The following is a 21,506-nucleotide window of genomic DNA, read 5'->3' on the forward strand; positions in this document are numbered from 1 at the left end:
AGGGGGAGGCCAAGCCAGCCCCCCGCGTGCTTACACACGGTCCCCCTCCAGCCGGGGCCAGCAGGGGCGCACAGCCCACGCACCAGGTGCCGCAGGAGGCCCCCAGCAGCCCACACCCTGTGAGTGGGGCCGGAGCCACCCTGGGCGTAGGGCTGCCTGCGGTGTGTGAACCCGGGGCCTCCAGCCAGGCCCACCGCTCCGCACGCACACCCTGCAGCCCAGGCCAGCTCAGCCGTGTGGACGGCCCTCATCACGGGCCACACGCCGCGCTGTACCTCCAGCCCGAGCCTGCGCTCTAGCAGCTGCCCAGGTCCCACAGACTCAGGCCCACCAGGACAGGGAGCCAGCCCCCCGGGGCGCAGCACACTGAGCACACTGTAGCTAACAAGTTGGGGGGGTAGGGTGGACACAACGTTGGAGGACGCGACCCTTCCCTGGGCGCACAGACCATTCCTGCCCCAGCAGCCCAGACCACGGTCACAGGGACAGGCCAACCAGTGCAGTCACCGCTGCGCGACGAGGGTGGGGCCAGGCGGCCTGGCTGGCTCCCCGTCCTGGTCACAGCACTCCGGGGGCCGGGGGCTGGGGCCAGCCACTGACCTTGATCACAGTCCTTCCCCTGGTAGCCGGCCGGACACGGCCTCCCGCACTGGCCGCTGACGGGGTCGCAGGCCACACCCTGAGGACAGGTACACGCCTGGAGGCACCCAGGCCCAAAGAGGCCTGGCATACACTCTGCAGGGGGCGAGGAGAGAGGGGCCTGCAGGGTCAGCCAGCCCGGGGCCCCCCACCCCGCACCCCTGCACTCACCATCCTGACACCGCTCGCCCCGGAAGCCAGCCTTGCAGGAGCAGCTGCCGTCCTTCCGGTCACAGGCCAGCGTGTTCTGCTGCGCACACCGGCACTCCTCGGAGCAGCCGGGCCCGAAGGCCCACGGTGGACAGGCTGCACCACAGAACCAAGACGGGGGCTGCCTACCTGGGTGCGTGAGCCCCTCCCAGGTTCCTGGGTCTCCAGCCCCCGAAAGCCAGGCAGAGAGGCACCGCCCGCCCCAGCCACTGGGACCACCGCGCTGGTTGCACAGACGAGAAACGGGGTCTCCACGCGGTCCAGGTCCTTGCCCTGGGTCCCGCCACTTCGCAGCCCAGAGACTCGGAATCCCCATCGCCCCCATTTTAAACGATCCTTCTACGGCGCACCACACGGAGCTCCCAGACGATGTCTGCTCATCCCCATCTCCCCCGCAGCCCACCAGGGAGGGGTGACCCCTCCTGGGTAACCCCTGGAGATTCGGGGAGCCCCACTGGGCACCCCTTGCTGCCGGCAAACTCCAACAGCCAAGGTGAGCCCCGTCCCCAGAAGCTTCCGAGGGAGGTCTGCCCCTGCCCAAGCTCTTGCCGACCCCTTAGCCCGGTTGTGGGACCAGGGGGCGACAGAAGGCTGGGGACCACGCCCTCCCAGGCACCCCGAAGGCCAACAGAGTCCGGAGGACATGGCTCTGGGTCCCTGAGGCCCAGGTCCCAGCCGGGGACCCCACTGAGCCCTGCGTTGCCCTCCGCAGAGGAGGGGTCCGTCCCCAGCCAGGCAGGCAGCAAGGCACGGGAGCGTGCGGGCCTGCTGTGGCAGCACCGCCCCGCCCCCAGAGACCAGCAGCCAGGGCAGGGGACTCACCCAGGTGGCAGAAGCGGCCGTAGAGTCCCGGGTCACAAAGGCAGGCCCCATAGAGGCGGTGGCAGCGGCCACGGTTGGCACAGTGGCACTTCTTGTGGCACTGCTTGCCGTAGAAGCCCTTGGGGCAGCCTGCGGGAGGCACGGCCTCTTGAGTCCCACCTGGACATGTCCCACGCCCGTGGAGATGCTCCGAGGGGCCCCGTACCCAACACAGGAGCTAGGAGGGGCCCAGGCCCCCTGGGCAGGGCCACCAGCGCCTGAGGACTCTGCATCCCAGACGGGGAGGGGCCCCGGGGGCAGACAAGGGCACCACGAGGACAGGGCAGACCCAAGATGAGCCATGCACATGGCCATCGGCCCCGGCTGGCCTGTCTCCCCAGCGTCTGTGGTCTGGAAGTTGGCCCAGGGCGTGAAGCCAAGCACATTCTTGAGCATACGCGTAGGAGATGCACAGAGACCTCACCCTGAAACCCTGTGTTCCACCCTACCTAGTGCATCCTGACGTCCACTTCTTGGTGGTCACCCAGCAAGCCCCCAGCCCCCAGAGAAGCCTCAACCGGCCAGCATCCCGGGACCAAGCCCAGGGGGCCCCAGGCTAGGAGAGGGCATCTGGATTTCCTTCCCGAAGCGCCTCCCTGGGGCTCAGTCCTGCCCCAGGCCTGCCTCCTGAAGGGCCACAGGGAGCTAGACAGTAACCCCGAAATACGTCCACACCTAAGTCCCCAGAATCTGCTGGTGAGAACCCCCCGCCGGGTTATCCTAACCCATGAGCGTCCTTAAAAGAGGAAGGAGAAGAAACCGGATAGGGGAAGGCAGAGTCAGGGGCCAGAAGGACGCAGCCCCACACGTGCAGCTGCCCGTGCACGGCGGGCTTCCAAGGGAAGGGCAGGGATGCCGAGGAGCCGTGAGGTCTGACCGGAGCGGGGAGGAGGACGGCCCCGCAAGGCTGCCATCCCGAAGCCCCAGGGATGAGTTCCAGGAACTGAAACTACCCCCTTACTGAGCGGGAAGTTCTCAGCTCGTTGGCTACAGTCTCCACCAAAGTGGCCGAATTCTAAGGGTCTTAAAGCTAAAGCATCAGTCACCTGGGACCCTTGTGGGGACCCACAAATTCCTCCGAACACGCAGACACTTCACAGTTCGAGAGCACAGCAGGGTTGTCCCATGCAGCCATGGGCCCAGGCAAATCCCACCCAGCCGCCAAACAGCTCTACTCGAATGCTTCCAGGAACGGGGAGCTCACTACCTGGCAGGGAACCCCACGGCAGACGTGCTAGTCTGCCAAGTCCTCCCATGTGTTACAGCTGGGCCCCAGGAAAAGCAAACAGAGAGAAGGCCACACCGCTCTCACCGGGTCGCTGCGTCCCCCTCCCGCTCCCTGATGGCAGGCGGCCAGGAGAAAGCGGGCAGGCCGCTTGAGAGGGCGTGTCCCATCCCCTCCACCCCAGGGACATTCCAGGGTCCCAGGCGGGGCTGCACCCACCGTCCTCACAGCGGGCTCCACCAACCCCAGGAGGGCAGCGGCAGGCGCCCGTCGCGGGGTCGCAGGTCCCGCCGTTCAGGCAGCCGCAGGAGAAGCTACAGTTCTTCCCGAAGGTATCCGGAGGGCAAGCTGCGGGTGGCACGGCAAAGCACGAGGGTCATCAGCCTGCAGGACGACGCTGGTCCCGGAAGCCCCTCCGGGGACACTGAGACATGCTTCTGGGCGCGAGACGCCCAGCTCAGAAGCCCCCGCCCAGAGCCCCCCGCTGCAGCACGGGAGCCCCCCACCCAGCCCCACCCCAGGCAGACATCCCTAATCGACGGCCACATCCTCTCCCCGACCTCTGGCACGTCCACCTTCTCAACGGGGCTCTCAGCAGGCAGAGCCCCGGAGACCGACCAGCACCGCATGCCTGGCCCGAAGTCACCCAACGGGGCTGTGAGAGCGGGTCTCACAGGCACGCCAGCTACCTTCCTGCCGAGCGGCCTGGGCGGTGGCTGCTGTACCCGGGACAGGAACGGGACCGGCCCGCCCACCAGCTACTCTTCGCTGCCTCAGCTGCTGGTCTGCTTGCCCTGGACCATCCACGAGGGACAGCCCCCAGGCCCTGCCTGTCCCCAGGACCCTGCCCAGGGTGGCTGCCGCAGGTCCCACAGATCACGTCCACCCCCAGCCCCGTGGCCTCACTCTCATTACAGATGAGGCCGGTCCAGCCCTCGGGGCAGTCACAGCCGTCCAGGCCCGGGAGGCAGGTGCCTCCATTCTGACAGTCGTCACACGTGAGGCTGCAGTCCTGGCCAAAGGAGGCGTCCAGGCAGACTGGGGACAGACCAGGGAGGAGGGGCACGTCAGGGCCCAAGTCCAGCCAGACCGCTGCACGTGGCTGGGCAAAGCCAGCACCTTCTCTAAGCCTTGGTCAAATGAGACCACGCCCGGGCTCTTCCCCAAGCCCGAGACCCTAGGGGAGGCAGCGGCCAGGCTGAGGGAGCGCGGGCCACGGTCCCTGAGAGCAGAAGCTGCACGGCTGCGCCCGCTTCTCACCAAACTTCTCCATCAGTGTGTGCTCGCCCCGGACCTCCGCCGCCACCGCCTCCTCCTCCTCCTCCTGGACCCCGACATAGTCATCTTGGAAGAGGGGAGGCCGTTCGTCCTGGAGCACTGCAACGTGTGGGAGGGGCCGTGCGAAGGGCAGCTGGCCGTCCAGGTCCACCTCGGGGATCTCCAGGGCTGGGAGGGGGCACAAAGGCCTCTTAGCACCTGCCACCCCCCTCCCCCGTCCTCCTGGGTACCGGACCCTCCTGCCCCTCAGGGCCGGTGCCCAGAGGCGGCTCAGAGCCTGAGCCCCACCCCTTGTCTTGCCCCGCAGCCCTGCCGCACCCCTCCTCAGCACGGTGGCGAGGGAGCATCCCAGCTGCCCTCCTGAGGGACGGGGAGGTGGGGGTGCGGCAGCTCTCTTCCCCTTGGACACTGACCTCCGTCCCTTGTGTCACCTGCACAGGGCAGGAGCCGGACCACCCAGGAGCCCCCTGCTCTGCAGGATGCGGATGGCCAGCCCCTCCCCCACCCTGCTGCCCCAGGCTGGCCCCGCAGCAGGAGGGAAGAGGAGGGGCCCCCGGAGCAGGTGCTAGAGGTTGGGTGGCTCTGGGGAGGGGCTCAGACTCACGGGCACAGCCCCTGCGGTCCTCGTCCAGCCGGAAGCCGGCCGCACACGAGCACTGGAAGGAGCCCACCAGGTTGGTGCAGTGGTGTTCACAGCCGCCGTGGCCGGACGCACACTCGTCCACGTCTGCAGACAAACCCGGGGCTGCAGGGGCCTATCCACTGGGGTCGGGGAAGCAGTGCCCTCCTACCCCGCCCCCACCTGCTGGACTGAGGCCACAGCCACTCCGGGAGGCCACCTCCACGGCCGCCCTCCTACGCCCAGCATCAGGATGACGGCAGACGCCAGCCAGCCTGCGCCCGATGGACCGGTGTGGGGGATGGGCACAGGCAGGTGGCAGGGCCCTGCAGAAGCGGGTGTCCAAGCAGGGCCCTGGGGCGGGGCACGGGCAGGGCCCCTCTCATCCCCCCAGCTCAGTGCCCCTCGTGCGCGCTCACCCTCACACCCGCAGCCGTCGGCGCTGAGCCGGTAGCCGGCGTAGCAGCCACACTCATACCCGCCGGGACTGTTGGTACAGGCCTGCTGGCAGCACGGGGAGGCCACACAGTCGTCCACGTCTGCGGGACACACACCAGGGCCATGGCACCTTCCCGCGTGCGTTCCCTCCCACGCCCACAGCACACAGGCCCCGCACACGCTGCCACGCTTCCAGGCACCACCCTGGCCCCAGTGACACACGGGATGCACGCCGCGGCCCTGGGGCGGTCCTGCCAGCTGTGGGGGCCAGACTGGGGGCTGCACATGCTGGGGAGTCCATCTCGCAGCCGCTACCCCCCAAGGAAGGACCCGCACACCCTGCAGGGCTCCGGGCGCCACTGCCAGCAACCAGGGCATTCAGTGACACGAGCCGACAGGGTGCGGGGCCAGGTGCTCAGCAGGGCCCACCCTCCGCCCAGCCTCCGGCAGAGCGAGGAGCACGGGGAGGGGGCCCAGCGGGAGCTGTGGAGTCACAGGATCACGCCGAGGCATGGCCCGGGGGCGGGGGGCCGCGGGCAGGACGCCGCCGCTGCGCACCGATGCACGTCTTCTGGTCCTCGTCCAGCTCGTAACCGCGGGGGCAGGTGCACAGCGGCCCCGCACTGCTGTGGCTACAGCCGTGTGAGCAGCCCCCGTTCTCTGCCTCACAGCTGTTCACAATTTCCATCTCGATACCTGCCGGGAGACCCCCCAGCAGGGACGTGGGAAGGGGTCCTGCGATCCCCCCACAGTACCTCAAACCCGGCAGCCCCCAGGCCCATCCTAACAGGAAATGGGTGGCCCCCAGCTCCTGGGCTGGGAGGGTTCTGGAATGTTCCGTCCCAAACCCCACCCCCCTGCACATACCCCTGCTGCCCTGCACCCACCTCAGCCCCCACACCCAGCACTGTCCCTAGATGACGGGAGAGCCCAGCCCCTTGGCCCAGCCCCAGCACGCCAGTGCCCGTGGGGTCTGGGGGCCTGTGTCACTGCTTCCAGGTCCCTCCACAGCCTGGGGTGCCCGCGCCTGCCCGCTGTCCACTTACGGTAGCACTGGCGGCCGTCAGCGCCCAGCTCATAGCCGGCGTGGCAGACGCATGTGAAGGAGCCCTGGGTGTTGAGGCAGCCGTGGGCACACTGGGCCTGCCCTGTGGCGCACTCGTCCACATCTGCACGGGAGAGATGGCGTGGAGGGCCCTCAAGACGCAGGCCTCTAGGAGGTGCAGCCCCCAGTGGAGGCCTCAGGGTGGAGGGGTCCCAGTGGGGTTCAGGGCTCAGACCCAGAGCTCTCTCCCCACTTCCTGCCCCAAGATGCCCTCTGGAGCTCGGCGTTCTCATCAACAGCCCTCGGAGTCAGAACCACGCTCCCTCTCAGAGCGAGGAGGGCACAGGTCTGGACCAGTAGCATCGGGCAAGGGGGTCCATCTGAGCCCACCTCCCTCGGCCTGGCACCAGGGGGGCCTTTCCATGGCCTGCCGGTAGGGGCGGACACCAGGGGCCATCATCAGCCTCCTGCCCACAGCACTGGCTGGGAGTGCCCGATCCCCAACACTGCTTTTGGTCACCCCTGAGGTCCCTCGGGGTGAAGCTGACCCTCGGCCCCGTCTCCTGCTGAGCCCGCCGCAGCCCCCGGCATGCAGGGCGCCTGAAACGATCCTTCCCAGGGTCGGAGCCGTGAGGGTTGTGCTCAGACCCCCACCCGGAAATGGTCACCGTCTGCCCTGGACGTACCCCGACAGTGATGGGGGACGCACAAGACCCCCCAAACTCCGATGACGGGGTAAGACAGGTGGTCAGCCCCACAGCCCGCACGCCCGAAGGCATGAAGGAACACCTCCCAGAGAGCAGCACCGGCCGGGACCCGGACGATTCTCTGTGCGTGCGCTAATGACACCCGTGGAAACATCTAGAAGCTGGCTGTGCAGGGAGCTCCTGGGGCTCCAGTGATGCTCCCCGCCCCACCGCTTCCCTGACCACATTCCATGAAGCTGATACCATAACCACTGAGAAGCTGCCCGAGACCTCCCGCTCGCTTCTGCCGGAGTGAGACTCGGGCTCCTTGACTGTGTGGCTGTCCCCTCCCCGTCCCCCCACCAAGGAGGGGTGCAGAGCCCGGCTGGGGCCTGGGGGGTCGCCTCACCTTCACAGGACCTGCGGTCGGCCGCCAGCAGGAAGCCCGCATGGCACTCACAGTGGGCGAGGCCGCGGCGCACCTGGCACGTGTGCGAGCAGCCGCCGTTCCGCTCCGCGCACGGGTTCCTCCCTGCGGTCACAGGCCCAGAGGGAAGGCGGGGGCTGAGCAGATCTGGGGTGCCCAGGCCTCTCCTGAGTCCCCCACCAGGGCTCTTGTCGCTGGGGTCTCCAGTCTAAGGGGCTCAGCTCTTCAGCCCCTCTCTCCCCAGTGTGGGAACCCCCAGGACACCCCAAGTCCTCCGGAGCCTCCTCCTACTCCGACCTAAGGAGCCCTGCGGCCCCCAGTCCTGCGGGCCCATGCCACTGTCCCCCACAGCTCAGCCCTCAGGCTCACCTCACTCCGGCCTGGACCCGAGGCCAGGGGTGTGTGTGCTGGGGTACGGTCAGTACCTGTCTCATCCCAGCACGGCCCCCACTTCCACATCTCGCGACCCCGAGCCTGCCCCAGCATCTCCATCAGCAAAGCTCCTCCTCCCATGACAGGCAGGCCCGAGACCCCAGAGCAAGATGCCAAGTGGGGCCCTGCCTGCGTCTCCCGTCCGGGAGGGCCGGAACCTGGGTCCCACATGCCCGCGCGGAGCCGAGGACGGTGTGAGAACTGAGAAACACGCAGGACGCCCTTCCTTGCTCCAGCCCCCGCGCGCCCCATCCCGGGCTTCCTGCCCCCAGCAGATGCACGATCCCAGAGCACAGCCCAAGGGGCTTCCCCACCACACCCACTGGGGGCCAGACGGTGACCCACCACCCAAGGGGCCCCGCCTCCCCTGCGTCCTGCTTCCAGCCCCAGCGGCCACGCAGGGAGGCGTGCCCAGGATCTGTGCCGGCAGCTGCCTGGGGCTCGGGCTTCAGGGTTCCCGGGAGGGTGTGTGGCAGGGGGAGCAGGGGGAGCAGGGGGAGTCCCAGCCCCAGCGCTACCTCCAGGGCGGCACACTCACGGACACAGCGCTTTCCATCCTCCTGGAGCTGGAACTCGGGGCGGCACTGGCAGCGGTGCCGGGTCACCGTGAGCTGGACACACTCGTGCTGGCAGCCCCCGTTCCCCACGGCACAGGAGTTTATGGCTGGGGACACAGACAGGAGTGGCGGATACAGCCCAGGGGGATGACCAGCCGGGGGACCCACCCTCATCGGGCTCCGACCACCTCCCACAGAATCCTTCAGGACCTCCCACGCCCCTCTCCTTTCTGTCTCTGTCCCAGAAGCAGGACTTCGAGAGGCACACCGTTCCTATAGGGTTCACGGGCCTGGCTTCGCGGCTCGGCCCACATGCCGGGTACACAAACTGTGATTTGCTTCCGGACCCGCTTGCCCCGCCTGTAGACAGACCCTCCAGGGCCAGCCGGCATCACCCGGCATGGAGAGCACCACACGGGGCCCCCCTGAGAGCCGGCGCTTCCACAGCCGGAGGCCAAGCAGCCTGGGAGGCTCCTGGAGGAGGCAGCAGGCCAGCTGTGGGCAGTGGGGGCTCTGACGCTTCCCTCTCCTATCGGGTCACCTATCGGGTCAGGGCAGGCATGTGTGTGGGGCTGCCACGGAGGGCCACTGCGGCCCAGAAGCCTGGCCTCCAGCTCCGAGGGAGCGGTTTCTGTGGGGAGCAGAAGCGGCAGGCCTGGCAGTGCCAAGGCGCATGGCCCCGGGTCTCTGAGGACGCCGAGACCACGCAGAAGGCAGAAGGAACTCCCTTCAAGACAGGGCAAGCGGGTTTGGGCAATCCGGAACATGGCACTCGGGAGAGCACCCACTTTCTTTACGTGAGGAGGTGCGGGGTCAGGGAGCTCCTGCTCAGGGTCCCAGCCCTACGGGGAGGACACGAGGGTGGCCGCATCGGCTGGGTCTCCTGCTGCAGCTGGCCTGTGCACAGCAGAGCGGCAGAGACGTGAGGCCTGGGCCCAAGCAAGGCCGGCAGGGCAGCCACTGTCTGCTGTCCCCCAGCCGCGAAGCCCCTTCCCCAGCTGCCACCCCTGAGTCCGCGCCGACACGCTGCGTTTCAGCCACCGCCATCACTCAGACGTTTCCGAGCATGAGCTGAGCCCCCCCCAGTCCCGGGCTGTTTGGGTTCACGACTCCAGCAGCATCCGCGCTCGAGACATCACGGGCACCAGCGCCCCGCCTGACAGGGTGGGACAGGCACACAGAGAGAGACAGAGGGTCGTGGAGCACAGGGCAGGGGGGTCGGCGGGACAGGGAGGAGGACCCAGGAGGGTCCAGGAGTCACCCCTGCCAGGCTAAGCCAAGTCAGGAGAAATCACTGGGTTGGGGGGAGGGGGAGGCGGCAAGCAGAGGGAGCCCAGGCTCCCCCCCGTGCTATGCCGACCGACCGAGTCCTAACTTCCAGATGCTCCCAAGCTGTGTGCACGGGGAGCCAAGCCCCGTGTCATACCGCACACCCGGGCCACGGGTTCCCGGAAAGCTCACTGACACGGATTTTTCTCGGGCACTGGGCTGTGCAGCTCAGGGAGGGGCCGGCTTGGGTGTGGCCAGTGCCCAGAGCTGGTGGGAAGGGTTCCAGGCCCCTCGGGTCACTTCAAAACCCAGCCGTGGAATCCACGTCCCAGCCCGGGCACTCCCGCTGATCAGGACCCCGCTCGGACCCACAGCAAAGCTGAGAGCCTGGCAGAAACAGGAGGTCCGGGGCGCGTGTTCGTGGCCCTCCGAGATTCACAGGTGTACCCTAGACTGAACCCCCGAAAAGCTCGGAGGCAGAGCTTTTGTGGAGAAACGTTAGGTTTTATGAGGTCATAAAGATGCCGCCCGGATCCAGCAGAACCTGTGTCCTTATAAGAAGGAACGTGAGATCTCTGTATCTCTGCGTCTCTCTCTCGGCCGCAGGAGGCCACGGGAAGAAGGGCCGCCAGGAAGGGGGACCCCACCAGCAGACCCACCGGCCGGCACCGTGATCTGGAACTTCCCACCTCCAGAGCGGCGAGAAAATAAATTTCTGTTCTTCAAGCCGCTCTGTGGCGGGACCTGTTACAGCGCCCTGAACTGACAGACCCTCCCTCTGGGCCTCCCGGGACCCCCGGCTCCAGCCCCATGCAGGCGGCTTCCAGGAGCTGCAAGCCTGCCTCCCGCCAGCAGAGGCCGCCACCACCCAGGGGCCTGCAGGCAGGGCGTCCACTCACCAAGGCGCTGGGGCTACCTGAGCTGGAGGCAGGGACATGGGGAGGTGGGGGGGAGGGCCCGTTCTGCCCGCGGCCCAGGGTCTCTGCGGGTGCAGGCACGGGGGCAGCCCGGAGACCTGGGCACGGACTCAGACCCCAGGGCATCCCAGTGACTCGGAGGAGGGGCGGCAGGTGGGGCGGTGGGCAGCGACTCTGCCCGGCCGGCCACCCGCGGGAGGGCATTGCTGTCAGCAGCTCGCCGAGCCTGCCGGCCGGCTCTGCCACCACCTCCACACCCAGCCCTGTGGTTTCTGGGCAGGCTGGGGTGGCTCTGGTCCCCGCTGCCTTCACGGGTTTGGTAATTATGGCCCTCGGACTGGCTTGGTTTCTAGGTCCCACGAGCCTCCCACCACATGTGGCCAGAGGCCACCCACAGGGTCCTTCCTTCTGGAAAGCCCTCTGTTGGGCACACGGCCAGCGTGGCAGGGCAGAAGGGGAGACTCACTCGGGCTCAACCCACCCCATCCCTCCAGGCAGGGGTGGCCAGCTCCTCGGCCGTGTGCGTGCCATCCTGCTCCCTGCCCTCGGCTGGGGCTCCTGCACAGCAGGCGGCCACGAGGAATTGCGGCTCTGCAAGTGGCCGCCCTCACCCCCGTGCCAGGGGCTGGGCCAGCCTCGTCACAGACCACACACCCACCAGCGCCCACCACTCTGGACTCCCAGCCAGGGAGAGACAGCCACAGGGGCGGGGGGGGGGGGCAGGACCCAGGCCGTGCCGACCGCCGGCCCACACCTCCCACCTCGGGGTAAAGCAAAGGTGTGACACACAGGCTGTTCCTGCAGCCTAGCCGCCAGACCCCACGCCTGGCTCCATCCCTGCCCGCTGCACGGCCCGGGCTGCCCTTGCTTCCCTGCTGGGTGTCCTCGTCCAGCCCGGGCTCTGACCACTGCCCCTGGCTCCCCTGAGTTGGAGCAGGACCATCTGGTCACCCCCGGGAGCTGGCAGGCTGATCGCTGGGCTCCTGGGCTTGAGCAAAACCACAGCATCCCGGGGCGTCCCAGGGGCGGGGCTGCCCTTCCAGTGGCCCCAACCAGACCCACAGGCCCCTTGGGGCTGGGAAGGCGACTTCTAGCAGCCGCAGCCTGCGGGGTTGGGGGTGTGGGGGCCGCTGGAGAACGTTCTCAGAACGGCACAACTCTGCGGGGATGGGGCTGGAGACAAGCCTGGAGATCTCCACCTTCCTGCTGCCTGGGGCCTCCAGCGGGGCCACGCGGCCTCCCTGAGGACTCCCCTCGCTGCCCCCTCACTGGGAGACACCCCAGCCTGGCAGGGAAAGAGACACTCCCAAGGCCCAGGGAAAGGCAGAGCTGGGGAGCCCCTCCCCCACGCCGTGGGCATGGGACTCCTAGGAGAGGGAACCAGGACATCCAGTTACTGGTGAAGGGGGTGGGGAGTGCATGGTGTCAGCACAGTTGGTGGGGGGGCAGAAGTGGGGGAGGATGGAGAGCCCAGGTCTTCCAAGTGGTTGGCCCAGGGCATCCCGCGGGACCGCTACTGGAGGGTGATATCACAGGGACCCCCTGAGGTCCTACTTGCCTAAGGGGACGTGGAGAAGCATCCGCATCCAAGAGCAGGATCCAGAAGGGACCACGGGACAGGTGACCGGGAGCCCAGCTGCCCAGGGGAAGTGGGCTTCCCAGGCCCAAGTGTTAAAGTGCCCAGCGGCGGCTCTCCATGGGTTCGCAGGCTGGATCTCGGCGAGATGTCGCCAAGAAGCAAGAACGCCCTCCCTAAACACGTCCCCTGATCCTAAGCCCCGAGTCGGGAAAGGAGAGAGGCCAGCTCCGTGCCCGAGGGTGACAGCAGGGCAGACTAACACGAGGCCCTGCTCTTCGCAACCCCAGGCTGGGGGACACATCCACGAAGGCTCCCTGGCCATGGAAAGCCCCGGGACGCCAGATGCCAGGCTGCGTCCCCTTCTCCGGGGCCAGGCTAAGTGGGTGGCGCTCCGGGGCTTCCCGCTGATGGCGAAGTCCTTCTTGCAAATTCTCTTTCTGAAGAATGAAAACCTTTTTGTGTTTTATTTCCATCAGACCTTCTAGAAAGGAGAAATGGGAGAAAGCCGTGCATTTCCTGTCCTCTCCCTGCCTCGGAGGCAAGTTCCACAGTTTCAAAGCCCCCCTTGTGTGTTTCAAGGCCCCCACTCAAATGTGCCTTTGAGGACTTCGGACATCCCTCAGGACCCCATGACATGGCATCACAGGAACGACAGTCAGACTGCGGAGGGAGCTCCTCCGCCCCGACCTCCAGCTCTCGGTAATTCTTACTTCCAGCTGCTGGACGGGAGTGGGCGCCTGGGGCTGTTTTCCTGCAAAGTCCCAGGGGAGCTCCCGGCACCCCTCCCCCAGAAGAGGCTCCCAGCAGGCCCCAGGGGAGGGGTTCCAGAGCAGCTATGCAGCTGGGCCCCGCTGGGGGTGCGGGATTCCTATCCCAGTTCCTCCCGTGAGCATCCTGTAGCCATAGGGTGGTCTGAGCTCCGAGGGCGCCCCGTAAACCTCAGTGAGAGGAGGCCCAGCTCTTCCCCGTGTCCTGTACCCTGGGAATCCCAGAGGAGAGGGGACAGACGCTCACAGTTCCCAGTGGCAGGAAGTCCAGCTCCCCACTCAGAGCCTGCGGAGGGTCCAGCAATGCCCTCCACCAGGCCCCCACCTGGAAGCAGCTCGTCCCCGCCTACCCACCCAAGGACACGCTGCAGCTGGGCAGGTCCCCCCGACACCAAAAGGGTGCATTAGCGAGAAAATCAAACACTTTCCACTCTGCCTCGAAGAAGCTCCCTGGAGAGGCCTGTCCCCTCCAGAAAAGGCAGCTCCCAGGGGACCAAGCCTGACACACCCACCCCAACTCCAGACCCCACCCCGTGGGGGGCCCCGGGCCCCGGCCTGCACCCTGGCAGCGCTTCAGCTCCCGGGAGCTCCCGGTACAAAGAAGCCACCAAAACGAGCCAGGTGTGTGCAGGTAAGCGGGGCACCAAGCGTGTCCTGCTGGGGGTTCCAGTCGAGAGGGGGGAGGCCCAACAACAGCCTTGAGGAAACCATTCCCAGCAACGGGGAGTCCACGGGGTGCCAGGAGGTGGGTACCCGCTCCAAGAGAGCGGGGGCTGGCCTGGGAGCACGGCGTTGGGGCTGCCCGCCGAGCAGCCGTGAGGTCCCAGCAGCTTCCTGCCAGGCTGTGCAGACCACCCCAGGAGCCCTGGCAGCAGACCCGGGAGAGATGTTTGAGTTAAGCCAGTGCCACAGACGGAGACCTCTGCACCTGGAGCACAGGCAGGGAGGGCGCCTGGGAAGAGCTGCGGCGCGGCCGGGGTGGGCTGGGGGCCGGGGCAAGAGCGAGCGGCACCCCTCCAGGCGTCCCGCAGGCAGCAGCTGAAGGACACTCCGAGGCCACGACCTGTCCCTCCATGGCCAGGAAGGCACCCTGCCCTTGCCTGCTGTTCACCCCACACCAGCAGGCATTCCTGCCGTCAGGCACCTCACGGAAGGCGTCACCAGCAGACAGGGAGACCAGAGAGACGTGGGGGGTGTCCCAGCCCCAGACCCCTCACGGGGGAGCCCCTAGCAGGGAGGGGACAGTGGGCACCCCCCAGGCCGAGCCCAGCCCACCATGGCCCGGGCCCCAGGGACACCCTTCTCCGGGATCTCCAGGGGCCTGGGGGAACCAGCAGGCTCCCAGAAGTCCCCTCCCCTAACCCCCAACTGGGGGCCGCAACCCCCCCCTGGGTCTGTCTGGAAGCACATTACACTTCCCACATGTGTTTCCACTTCCCGACCCGGAGAAACGGCGGAGCAGCTGCCTCCCCCACCCCCCCGAGCGGCGCCCGGACATGTGAGAGTGTGTGTGCCCGGAGGCCCCCGGGGCTGGCGGGCCGCCCTGCCACATCGCAGCACAGCATCTCCAGGGTGGACGCGAGGAGCGTCCCGCACCAGCCCCCCGAGGATTGACCATGGCATGGCCTCGCAGTCACAGCAGCCCCGGGCCCTGGGCCCCTGTGTCCAGAGCCAGGCAGGAGAGGGGCCAGGCTGGGGGGCAGCGAGCGGAGGGCTCAGCACCAGACCCCGGCCCGCATCCCCTCCACCCTCCACCTCAGCGGGCACCCGGCACCGTCCCCCTCACCCCAGTAGCCCTCCATGCTTGCGGGGACAGCACGCTGCGGCCAGGGCCCCTCCAACAAGTCTACTCCCCAAAGACAAAGGCCCTGCAGAGGAAGTGAGGGTCGGGGTCCTGCTTCTCAGCTCCCTCTTCCCGACCTGCCACAGCCCAACCCCCTAAGCTTCCCAAAGCCAGGGTGGGGGGACCAGGGCCCAGGAGCCCCAGCTCTGCAGGCCAAGAGTGGCCTCATGCTGGCCCTGCCCCTGCCCTTACCAGCCGCTCCCACCCAGCCAGCACCCAAGTCACCCCCAAGTTTGGTCCCCGGGCCCTGGGCCCCTGCTGACCCAGCACCACAGCTTCGGCTAAGAGGGTCCTCCAGAGAGTGCTGGCCCAAGGGCTCCTCCCCAAGTCGAGAGAGGAACCCCAGGAACATGGCCTCCGCACCCCAGGGTCACAGGGTCTGGCCTCAGCATGGGAGAGCCAGGCCCTGGGGACTCAGGAGGGCGCACTGCTCCGCGACAGGCCAGCCAAAGCCCCGAGGGGCAGCACACACGCAGCAGGACAAGCCCCTGAGCAGGTCCAGGAGGACGGGGACCCCAGCCCCACACCGGTGGGCCCAGCCAGGAGGGTGGGGGCACCAGTGAGGCCAGGAACCCAGGCAGGGAGGTGGCCCAGAGCCCAGGTGGGGGGCAGCTGGACACTTACCCAAGCAGGTCCTGCCGTCCGCGTGGAGCCGGAACCCGGGCTTGCACTCGCAGAGGTAAGAGCCTGGTGTGTTCACGCATCTGTGCTGACAGCCACCGTTGTGCACTTGGCACTCATCCACGTCTGGACAGGGACACGGGCCAAGGGTCAGCCGCCCCAGGGACCCCGATCCAGGCACCCTCACAGTGGAACCCCGCTCAGGTGCCCGCGCTCCGAGCCCACGCTTGCCAGAGCAGAGTGGGGAGAAGGCAGGGCCCCTCCCTCACACCCGGCCAGCCCGCTTGGGGGGAAGAGCCGCCACCTTGCGGTGGCCAGAACGTGGGGAGCCCTGGGGGTCAGACACAACACAAGGAGCAGTGGTCTGGACAAGGCAGTGGCTGCAGACGGCACTTGGCTGGGAGTGGGGGGGGCCCAGCTTCTCAGGCCTTTTGAGACTGAACCTGGAGCTGGTGCTCTACCCCAAAGGTCCAGATCCAGAAATACTCAGGACAGGGCCAGCTGCTTCTCTGGGACCCGTGAGCCCAAAAGGAAAAGCCAGTAATGCACGAGATGCCTTTGTTCGGGCTCTGGCTAGGGGAGAGAGAGCTTGAACAGCGTCCCCCCAAATTCACATCCACGCAGAGCCTCAGAACGTCACCTTCAGAGGCAGATGCAATTAGTTACCCGCGCTGAATGGGGGGGTACATCCAGCCACCAGGGGCCTCACAGGAGACACGCGGGGAGGCAGAGGTTGGAATGGGGTGGCCACAGCCTAGGAACCAGGTGGGGCCACAAGAGGCTGGAAGGAAGAGAGAAGGAAGGGTCTCCCCTGGGGGTTTCGGGGGAAGCAGCCGGCACCTTGATGCTGAACTTCCAGCCTCCAAAACAGTCAGAGGATCAACGTCTACTGTTGTATTTGTTTTGGTCCTGGGAAACTAACGTGGGTGATATCTGCCCGGGTCTCCCGGGGGCCTTCCCATGCTGGGGGACAGGAGACCACCGGCAACATCCCCAGGACAGGACGTCATGGAGGTCCCAAACGCGGCTGCGAGAACACCTTCCACCCGAGACCACCAGCCACCAGAGCAGCACCCATGCCCACAGCGCCCCAGGCCACAGAGAAAGTGCTAACCAGGAGTGGATGAGGCCAGCCCAAAGGGGCCAGTGGGGCCACCCCAGGAGCCCAGCTAAGAACTAGAGAAGCAGAAAGACCCTCCCCAGAGCCAGGGGCCTGCGGGCCTGCACCCCAGGAGGGTCACCTCCTCCTGCAGGAACGCAGAGACAAGGGGAAATTGGGAGCTGCCCTAACCTCTCATCCCTCCCCCCAGACCTCCATCCCCCAACCCGGGCCCCCGGAGAGGCTGGGCAGCGCGGGAAGTGGTCAGAACAGGCCACTGGGACACCTGTGTGCGCGGCTAACGCCAGGAGGGACACAACTGTGCGGGAGACCCGGAGACCGAGGGAGGGGGCTGCTGCAGACACAGGGGCCCCCGGCACACCAGGCACAGGGCTGGAAGCCCATGCCGGGCCGCAGGCCAGTCCACATTTCTCAGACGCCAGCCTCCCCAACCACAAAAGCAGGGAGACAGACACACAGACGCTCCACTCCAGCATCAAGGCACGACTCCAGCCTCTGGTTCCCTCCCGGGAAAATGCTCAGCTTCCATTCTCCTAAAATGCCAGCCATCTGAGGCCGCCTGTGAAGGGTGCCAAAAGTGGGGTACAGGGGAGGCTCCCCCGGCCATCCCCCGTGCCCACCCACCAGCTTGTGCTTCCCACACACATGGGAACCGTGCCACCAGCCCACGTGTGGAGAACAGACCTGGAGCCCCAGAAATGACAGCAAACCAACTCCAGGAGGCCAGGGCCTCTGCTGCACACACAGACCGGGTCAGTCCAAGCAGACCCCCAGGGCCATGCCAAGCGCCTTGGGGAGAGGCCCAAAGATGCGGGGAGGCTCTCTTCTGCCCGCGGCAGCCCAGAGCTTTCTCAGGATGGACACGGGTGGCTCTTGGGAAGAAGCCTGAAGGCAGAGGTCAAAGGGCCCCAGCAGAGTCCCCAGGAGAGTGGGGGACAGAGGGACCCAGGGCCCTCTTGTGGGAGAGTCAGCCGGGTGGCAAGTGGTTGGAAGGGAGGTGCGGGCAACCCCCCATGGGGGCTCAGAGAGGAAGTAAAGATGCGACCGTGGGGGACGTGGCCCCAGGCACATAGTAGGTGCTTAGTGAAACTTCAGGGAAGACATGCCAGGTATGTGTTGTCTGTGGGGGCGGCAGGGTGGACGGCAGCCTCAGTGTCCAGACCAACCCTGCCAGGGCGTCATTCCGGTGGCAGCTGTGTTCCTGATGTGGCCCTGGGGCCGGGAGTGCAGGCGGGCAGGGACGCTGGCGGGCAGGGACACTGGCGGGCAGGGACACTGGCTTCCGGGAACCCTGCTCTCGGCCGGCAGCTCATAATCACGCTCGGCTCACTCCAGACCCCAGCTGGGGGGGAGGCTGCTCGGACACCTGGCTGGGCGGCCACATCCTCCAGCAGCTCTGGGCAGGTCTGAACAAGCCGTCTGGGATGCAAGGCGAGCCCAGGACAACGTCAACCCCTCGGCCAGCCCCGCAGCCCTTTGGGCCACAAAGACAGCAAATGGACAGTCTGGGATGAAGCACTCGGGGGAGGCACAGGCAGGAGGCCGCCGTCAGCCAGCAGGGTCCCTCCAGCTGGGCTGCCCTGACGGCCGGGGCCTCCGGCCTGGCTCCCACCCCCGCCCACGTGACCACCGTTCTTCGGGCCCCCTGCTGCCCGCACAGGAACATTCAGACTCAAGTGTCCATACCAGCGGACAGAAACCCTGCTCCGTGCTAAGACGCACAGGGCCACGTCTGCAAGCCATCTCCCATGGCGGCCCCGGGGGAAGGGGCTGGCGCGCGGACGGCAGCCCCAAGCTCTCCAGTGGCCCCTGGACCTGCCCTCCCTGGCGATCGGCGACCCGGCCCCGGCGATCGGTGACCCGGCCCCGGTGGGGACAGTGTCTGCGAGCTGTGGCCCGGCAGGCGCAATGATGCTCAGACACCACTTGCAGGGCCCCCGGGCACTGTTGGCCGCGCGGGCATCGGGACGCAGCAGGCAGCTCAAAGCTGAAGAGCCTGAGGCCTCCCCTTTCAGCCCTCCAGGCAAGGGGGGCCTGTGGAAGGGCAGCGGGGCACGTGGCCACCCGACCTCCTGCCGGGGCCCCTCCGCGGAGGAGACCGACTCTCAGGAAGCCACGCAGGACCTGCGTCCCTCACCCTGCCTGCCCGGCTTCCGAGGCGGCCACGTGGGGGCCGCTCTCCTCCAGCGACCCCGGCCACCTGCAGCTGCTGACCCTGCGGCCGTGGCTGGGACCGAGAGCCACAGGCTCAGTGTCTTTAAGGAGAGCGGGGTCAGCTGAGTAACGGCCCCCAGAAGGGTCCGCAGTCTAACTCTTGGAGCCTCGCCAGTTAAAGGGACTTTGCAGGTGGCCCAGAGTCATCACGAGGCCCTTAAAGGTGGGGACGGGATGTCAGGAGAAAGAGATGGGGAGACACGGGGCCTCTGTCCAGCCCAGCCTCCTGCCCCCCGCCCCCCAGTGAGGTCCGCTGTGCTCTCTGGGGGCCAGATGCCCTCCCCAGGGCCTGTCCCGCAGGCCGGCTCTCTCCAGCCAACACTTGCCCTCACACGGTGCTTCCTGACACGGGACCCGGGCCCTGAGTCGCCCCAAACTGGGCACTGACACCTCAAGGCCTGGAACTACAGAGAAGATATCCCTCTTGCAGACAGCACAGAGGGGGGCTTGGGTGTCCCCAGACCCAGGGGTCTCTGAAAGAGAGCTTGAAGGCCCCGAGCCTCCCAGGCTGAGCCGATGGAACCGGGGACCAGAGCCTGGAGCACAACCCCCGGCCCTGTGCAGCCTGAGGCCCAGCCGCCACGCGTCCGGTGCAGCTCACGCCCGCACAGGGAGCAGCCGGCGGCCGGGGGAGCAGCCGGTGCCGCCCCAGGCTGAGCTGTGTGCTGGAGCTTCGGTGGCCTGCCGACACCGGGCTGACGCCCCCCGTCGTCCTTGGGCAGCCGGTCTCCATGCCGCGGGGAGCCCATGGAGGCGCCCCCATCCCGGGCCAGGGGCTCCGGCCGGTGGAGCAGACAGCGCCCTGCAGACAGGTGCTCTGCCCCATCAGCCCCTTCCTCCAAAGCCTCGCGCATGCTTCCCCGGGAAACCTGGGCCCTCCGGGATGCCACCAGGAAGGCCACTCACGTAGTTATCAAGTTCAGAATCCTGCTTGCCCCCAAACATGCCCCAGGGTCCTCAAGCCCAGAGATATCACCCTATTATCCACGGGCCCTCGTCCTCTCCTCTCTGCAAGGCCGCGCGGACCCGAGCTGGGTGGGAGCTCCCCAAAGCCCAGCCTCACACAGCCTCCCTCTGGAGGCTACACGGTCTCACGGCGCTTATGGTCACCAGCAGGAGGGTGACAGCACCGGCCTGGCTGTGGCTGAGCCACTGAGTGGGAGGAGGGCTGCCCACCCCGTGGGGACCCAGCCTGAGACCCAGCTGACATGGCCCAGAGGACAGCGGAGCAGGGCCAGTGCCGCCAAGAAGACCAGGTGCCCTGCACAGAGCCACACTCAGGGGCCAGGGCCGGTCTGGAGGGGAGGGCCTGCCTCCCGGTCCGAGGATGACGGCCCCAACCTCTGAGGCGCTCCTGCGGGGAGGCTGGCCCACGGCGGGCACCAGATCTGAAGGGCAGGGAGAGGCAGGACAGACCCGGACAAGGGAGTATCCGCTGTCCATGAGCTGCTGGGGTCTCGGGGCTCCCTCTGCAGCTCACCGGCGTGGCCACACACCCAAGGCTTGGGGAAGGGGATGGGAAGGATGACACTTGCCACGACCGCACACGACCGTACACGACCGCCAAGGGGCTCTAGGGACCCTGGAAGGGCGGACTTTGCTTGGGGACCCCACGGCTCTCCTCTGAAGCTCTCCTCTTTCTTGACCCCCCAGCTGCCAGTGCCGGGGGCGGGGCATCCCCCCACCCCGTGCCACAGGCAAATGTAAGGGCCTGCTTCTCTTCCCTCCGCTCAAGAGACCGTTTGGCTGTCAGCAGACCCCGCAGCCAGGTCAGGGGGGCACGGAAGGTCCGATGACTCAGGGAGGAAGGGCCTGTCCCAGAGGAAGCGGCCGCCAGCGGCACTGCCCCCGCCCTGCTCCCTGCAGCCTCCCGCGCTCTCAGCCTCCGCACCGGCTTCAAAAAGAGGTGCAGAGGGGGCCCGCGGCGGAGCCCGGCGCCCCCACCCCGCGCAGAGGTGCAGAGGGGGCCCGCAGAGTCTGCCCGGCGCCCCCACCCCGCGCAGAGTCCGCCCGGCGCCCACCTGGCCTCCGGTCCCCGGCGCTCACGGAGTAGCCGGCCTGGCCCAGGTGGCACGGCCAGCAGCCCCTCCAGAGGTAGCGGTAGTGCGTGCCCGCGACGCGCGCCAGGCCCCCCAGCAGCCCGAGGCACCAGAGCGCCGTCAGGGCCCCGCGGCCCCGGGACGCCCGCATGGCCGGCCGGCGAGCTGCGCGCACCCCAGCGGCCCGCGCGCTCTGAACCCGGCGCCCCGCCCCGCGCCTTTTTGTTCTCGGCTTTCCCTCCGCCCCCCGCAGGTGAAGGCCAAATCCTCCAGGCGCTGGGGCCGCCCCCGCCCCGCCCCGCCCCGCCCCGCCCCGCCCCGCCCCGCCCCGCCCCCGCGGGCCACGCTGCCCCCCCCCCCGCGCCCCGCCCCTCGTCCCGTGCATTCCGGCGCGCGCTCTCGCACCCCGACGCGGAGCCCCGCGCAGGCACCCTCCGGGGGACCCCTGGGGACACGTGCACAAACAGACCCACGTGTGCAGATGCGCACGTGACACACACAGCCCCCCTCATCCCCCGCACAGACGTGTGCGGGCACATGCGTCCCCACGGACACATGCGTTCCCACACCCACACGGAAGACACCCAGGCAGAAAAGAAGGCCACCCTGGAAATGCCACTGGGGGTTTCGGAAGGACAGTTAGGTGGGCCGGGGTCTGCCCAGTGTGAGGTGGGTGGGAGCCAGGCACCTGGGGGAAGAGGTCTGCAGCCCCCAGCCGGC

General features: G+C 67.7%; 1 protein-coding gene across 1 annotated transcript in view; it reads right to left on the reverse strand.

The window, feature by feature from the left end:
* The window catches only part of MEGF6 (multiple EGF like domains 6), a 31,904-nt gene extending 10,942 nt beyond the window's left edge, over positions 1-20,962 (reverse strand). The window contains exons 1-14 of the mRNA XM_059376732.1: positions 20,769-20,962; positions 15,417-15,539; positions 8,399-8,524; positions 7,411-7,533; positions 6,317-6,439; positions 5,829-5,966; positions 5,252-5,371; positions 4,818-4,940; positions 4,196-4,381; positions 3,842-3,973; positions 3,155-3,283; positions 1,672-1,800; positions 811-945; positions 601-735 (exon numbers count right to left, since the gene is read on the reverse strand). Coding sequence (XP_059232715.1) covers positions 601-735; positions 811-945; positions 1,672-1,800; positions 3,155-3,283; positions 3,842-3,973; positions 4,196-4,381; positions 4,818-4,940; positions 5,252-5,371; positions 5,829-5,966; positions 6,317-6,439; positions 7,411-7,533; positions 8,399-8,524; positions 15,417-15,539; positions 20,769-20,937 — 1,891 coding nt within the window. The 5' untranslated portion in view covers positions 20,938-20,962. The remainder of the gene's footprint in view (positions 1-600; positions 736-810; positions 946-1,671; positions 1,801-3,154; positions 3,284-3,841; positions 3,974-4,195; positions 4,382-4,817; positions 4,941-5,251; positions 5,372-5,828; positions 5,967-6,316; positions 6,440-7,410; positions 7,534-8,398; positions 8,525-15,416; positions 15,540-20,768) is intronic.
* Between the last annotated feature and the right edge of the window lie 544 nt (positions 20,963-21,506).

This window comes from Mustela nigripes, chromosome 14, assembly GCF_022355385.1.
Source record: "Mustela nigripes isolate SB6536 chromosome 14, MUSNIG.SB6536, whole genome shotgun sequence".
NCBI classification, from domain to species: Eukaryota; Metazoa; Chordata; class Mammalia; order Carnivora; family Mustelidae; genus Mustela; species Mustela nigripes.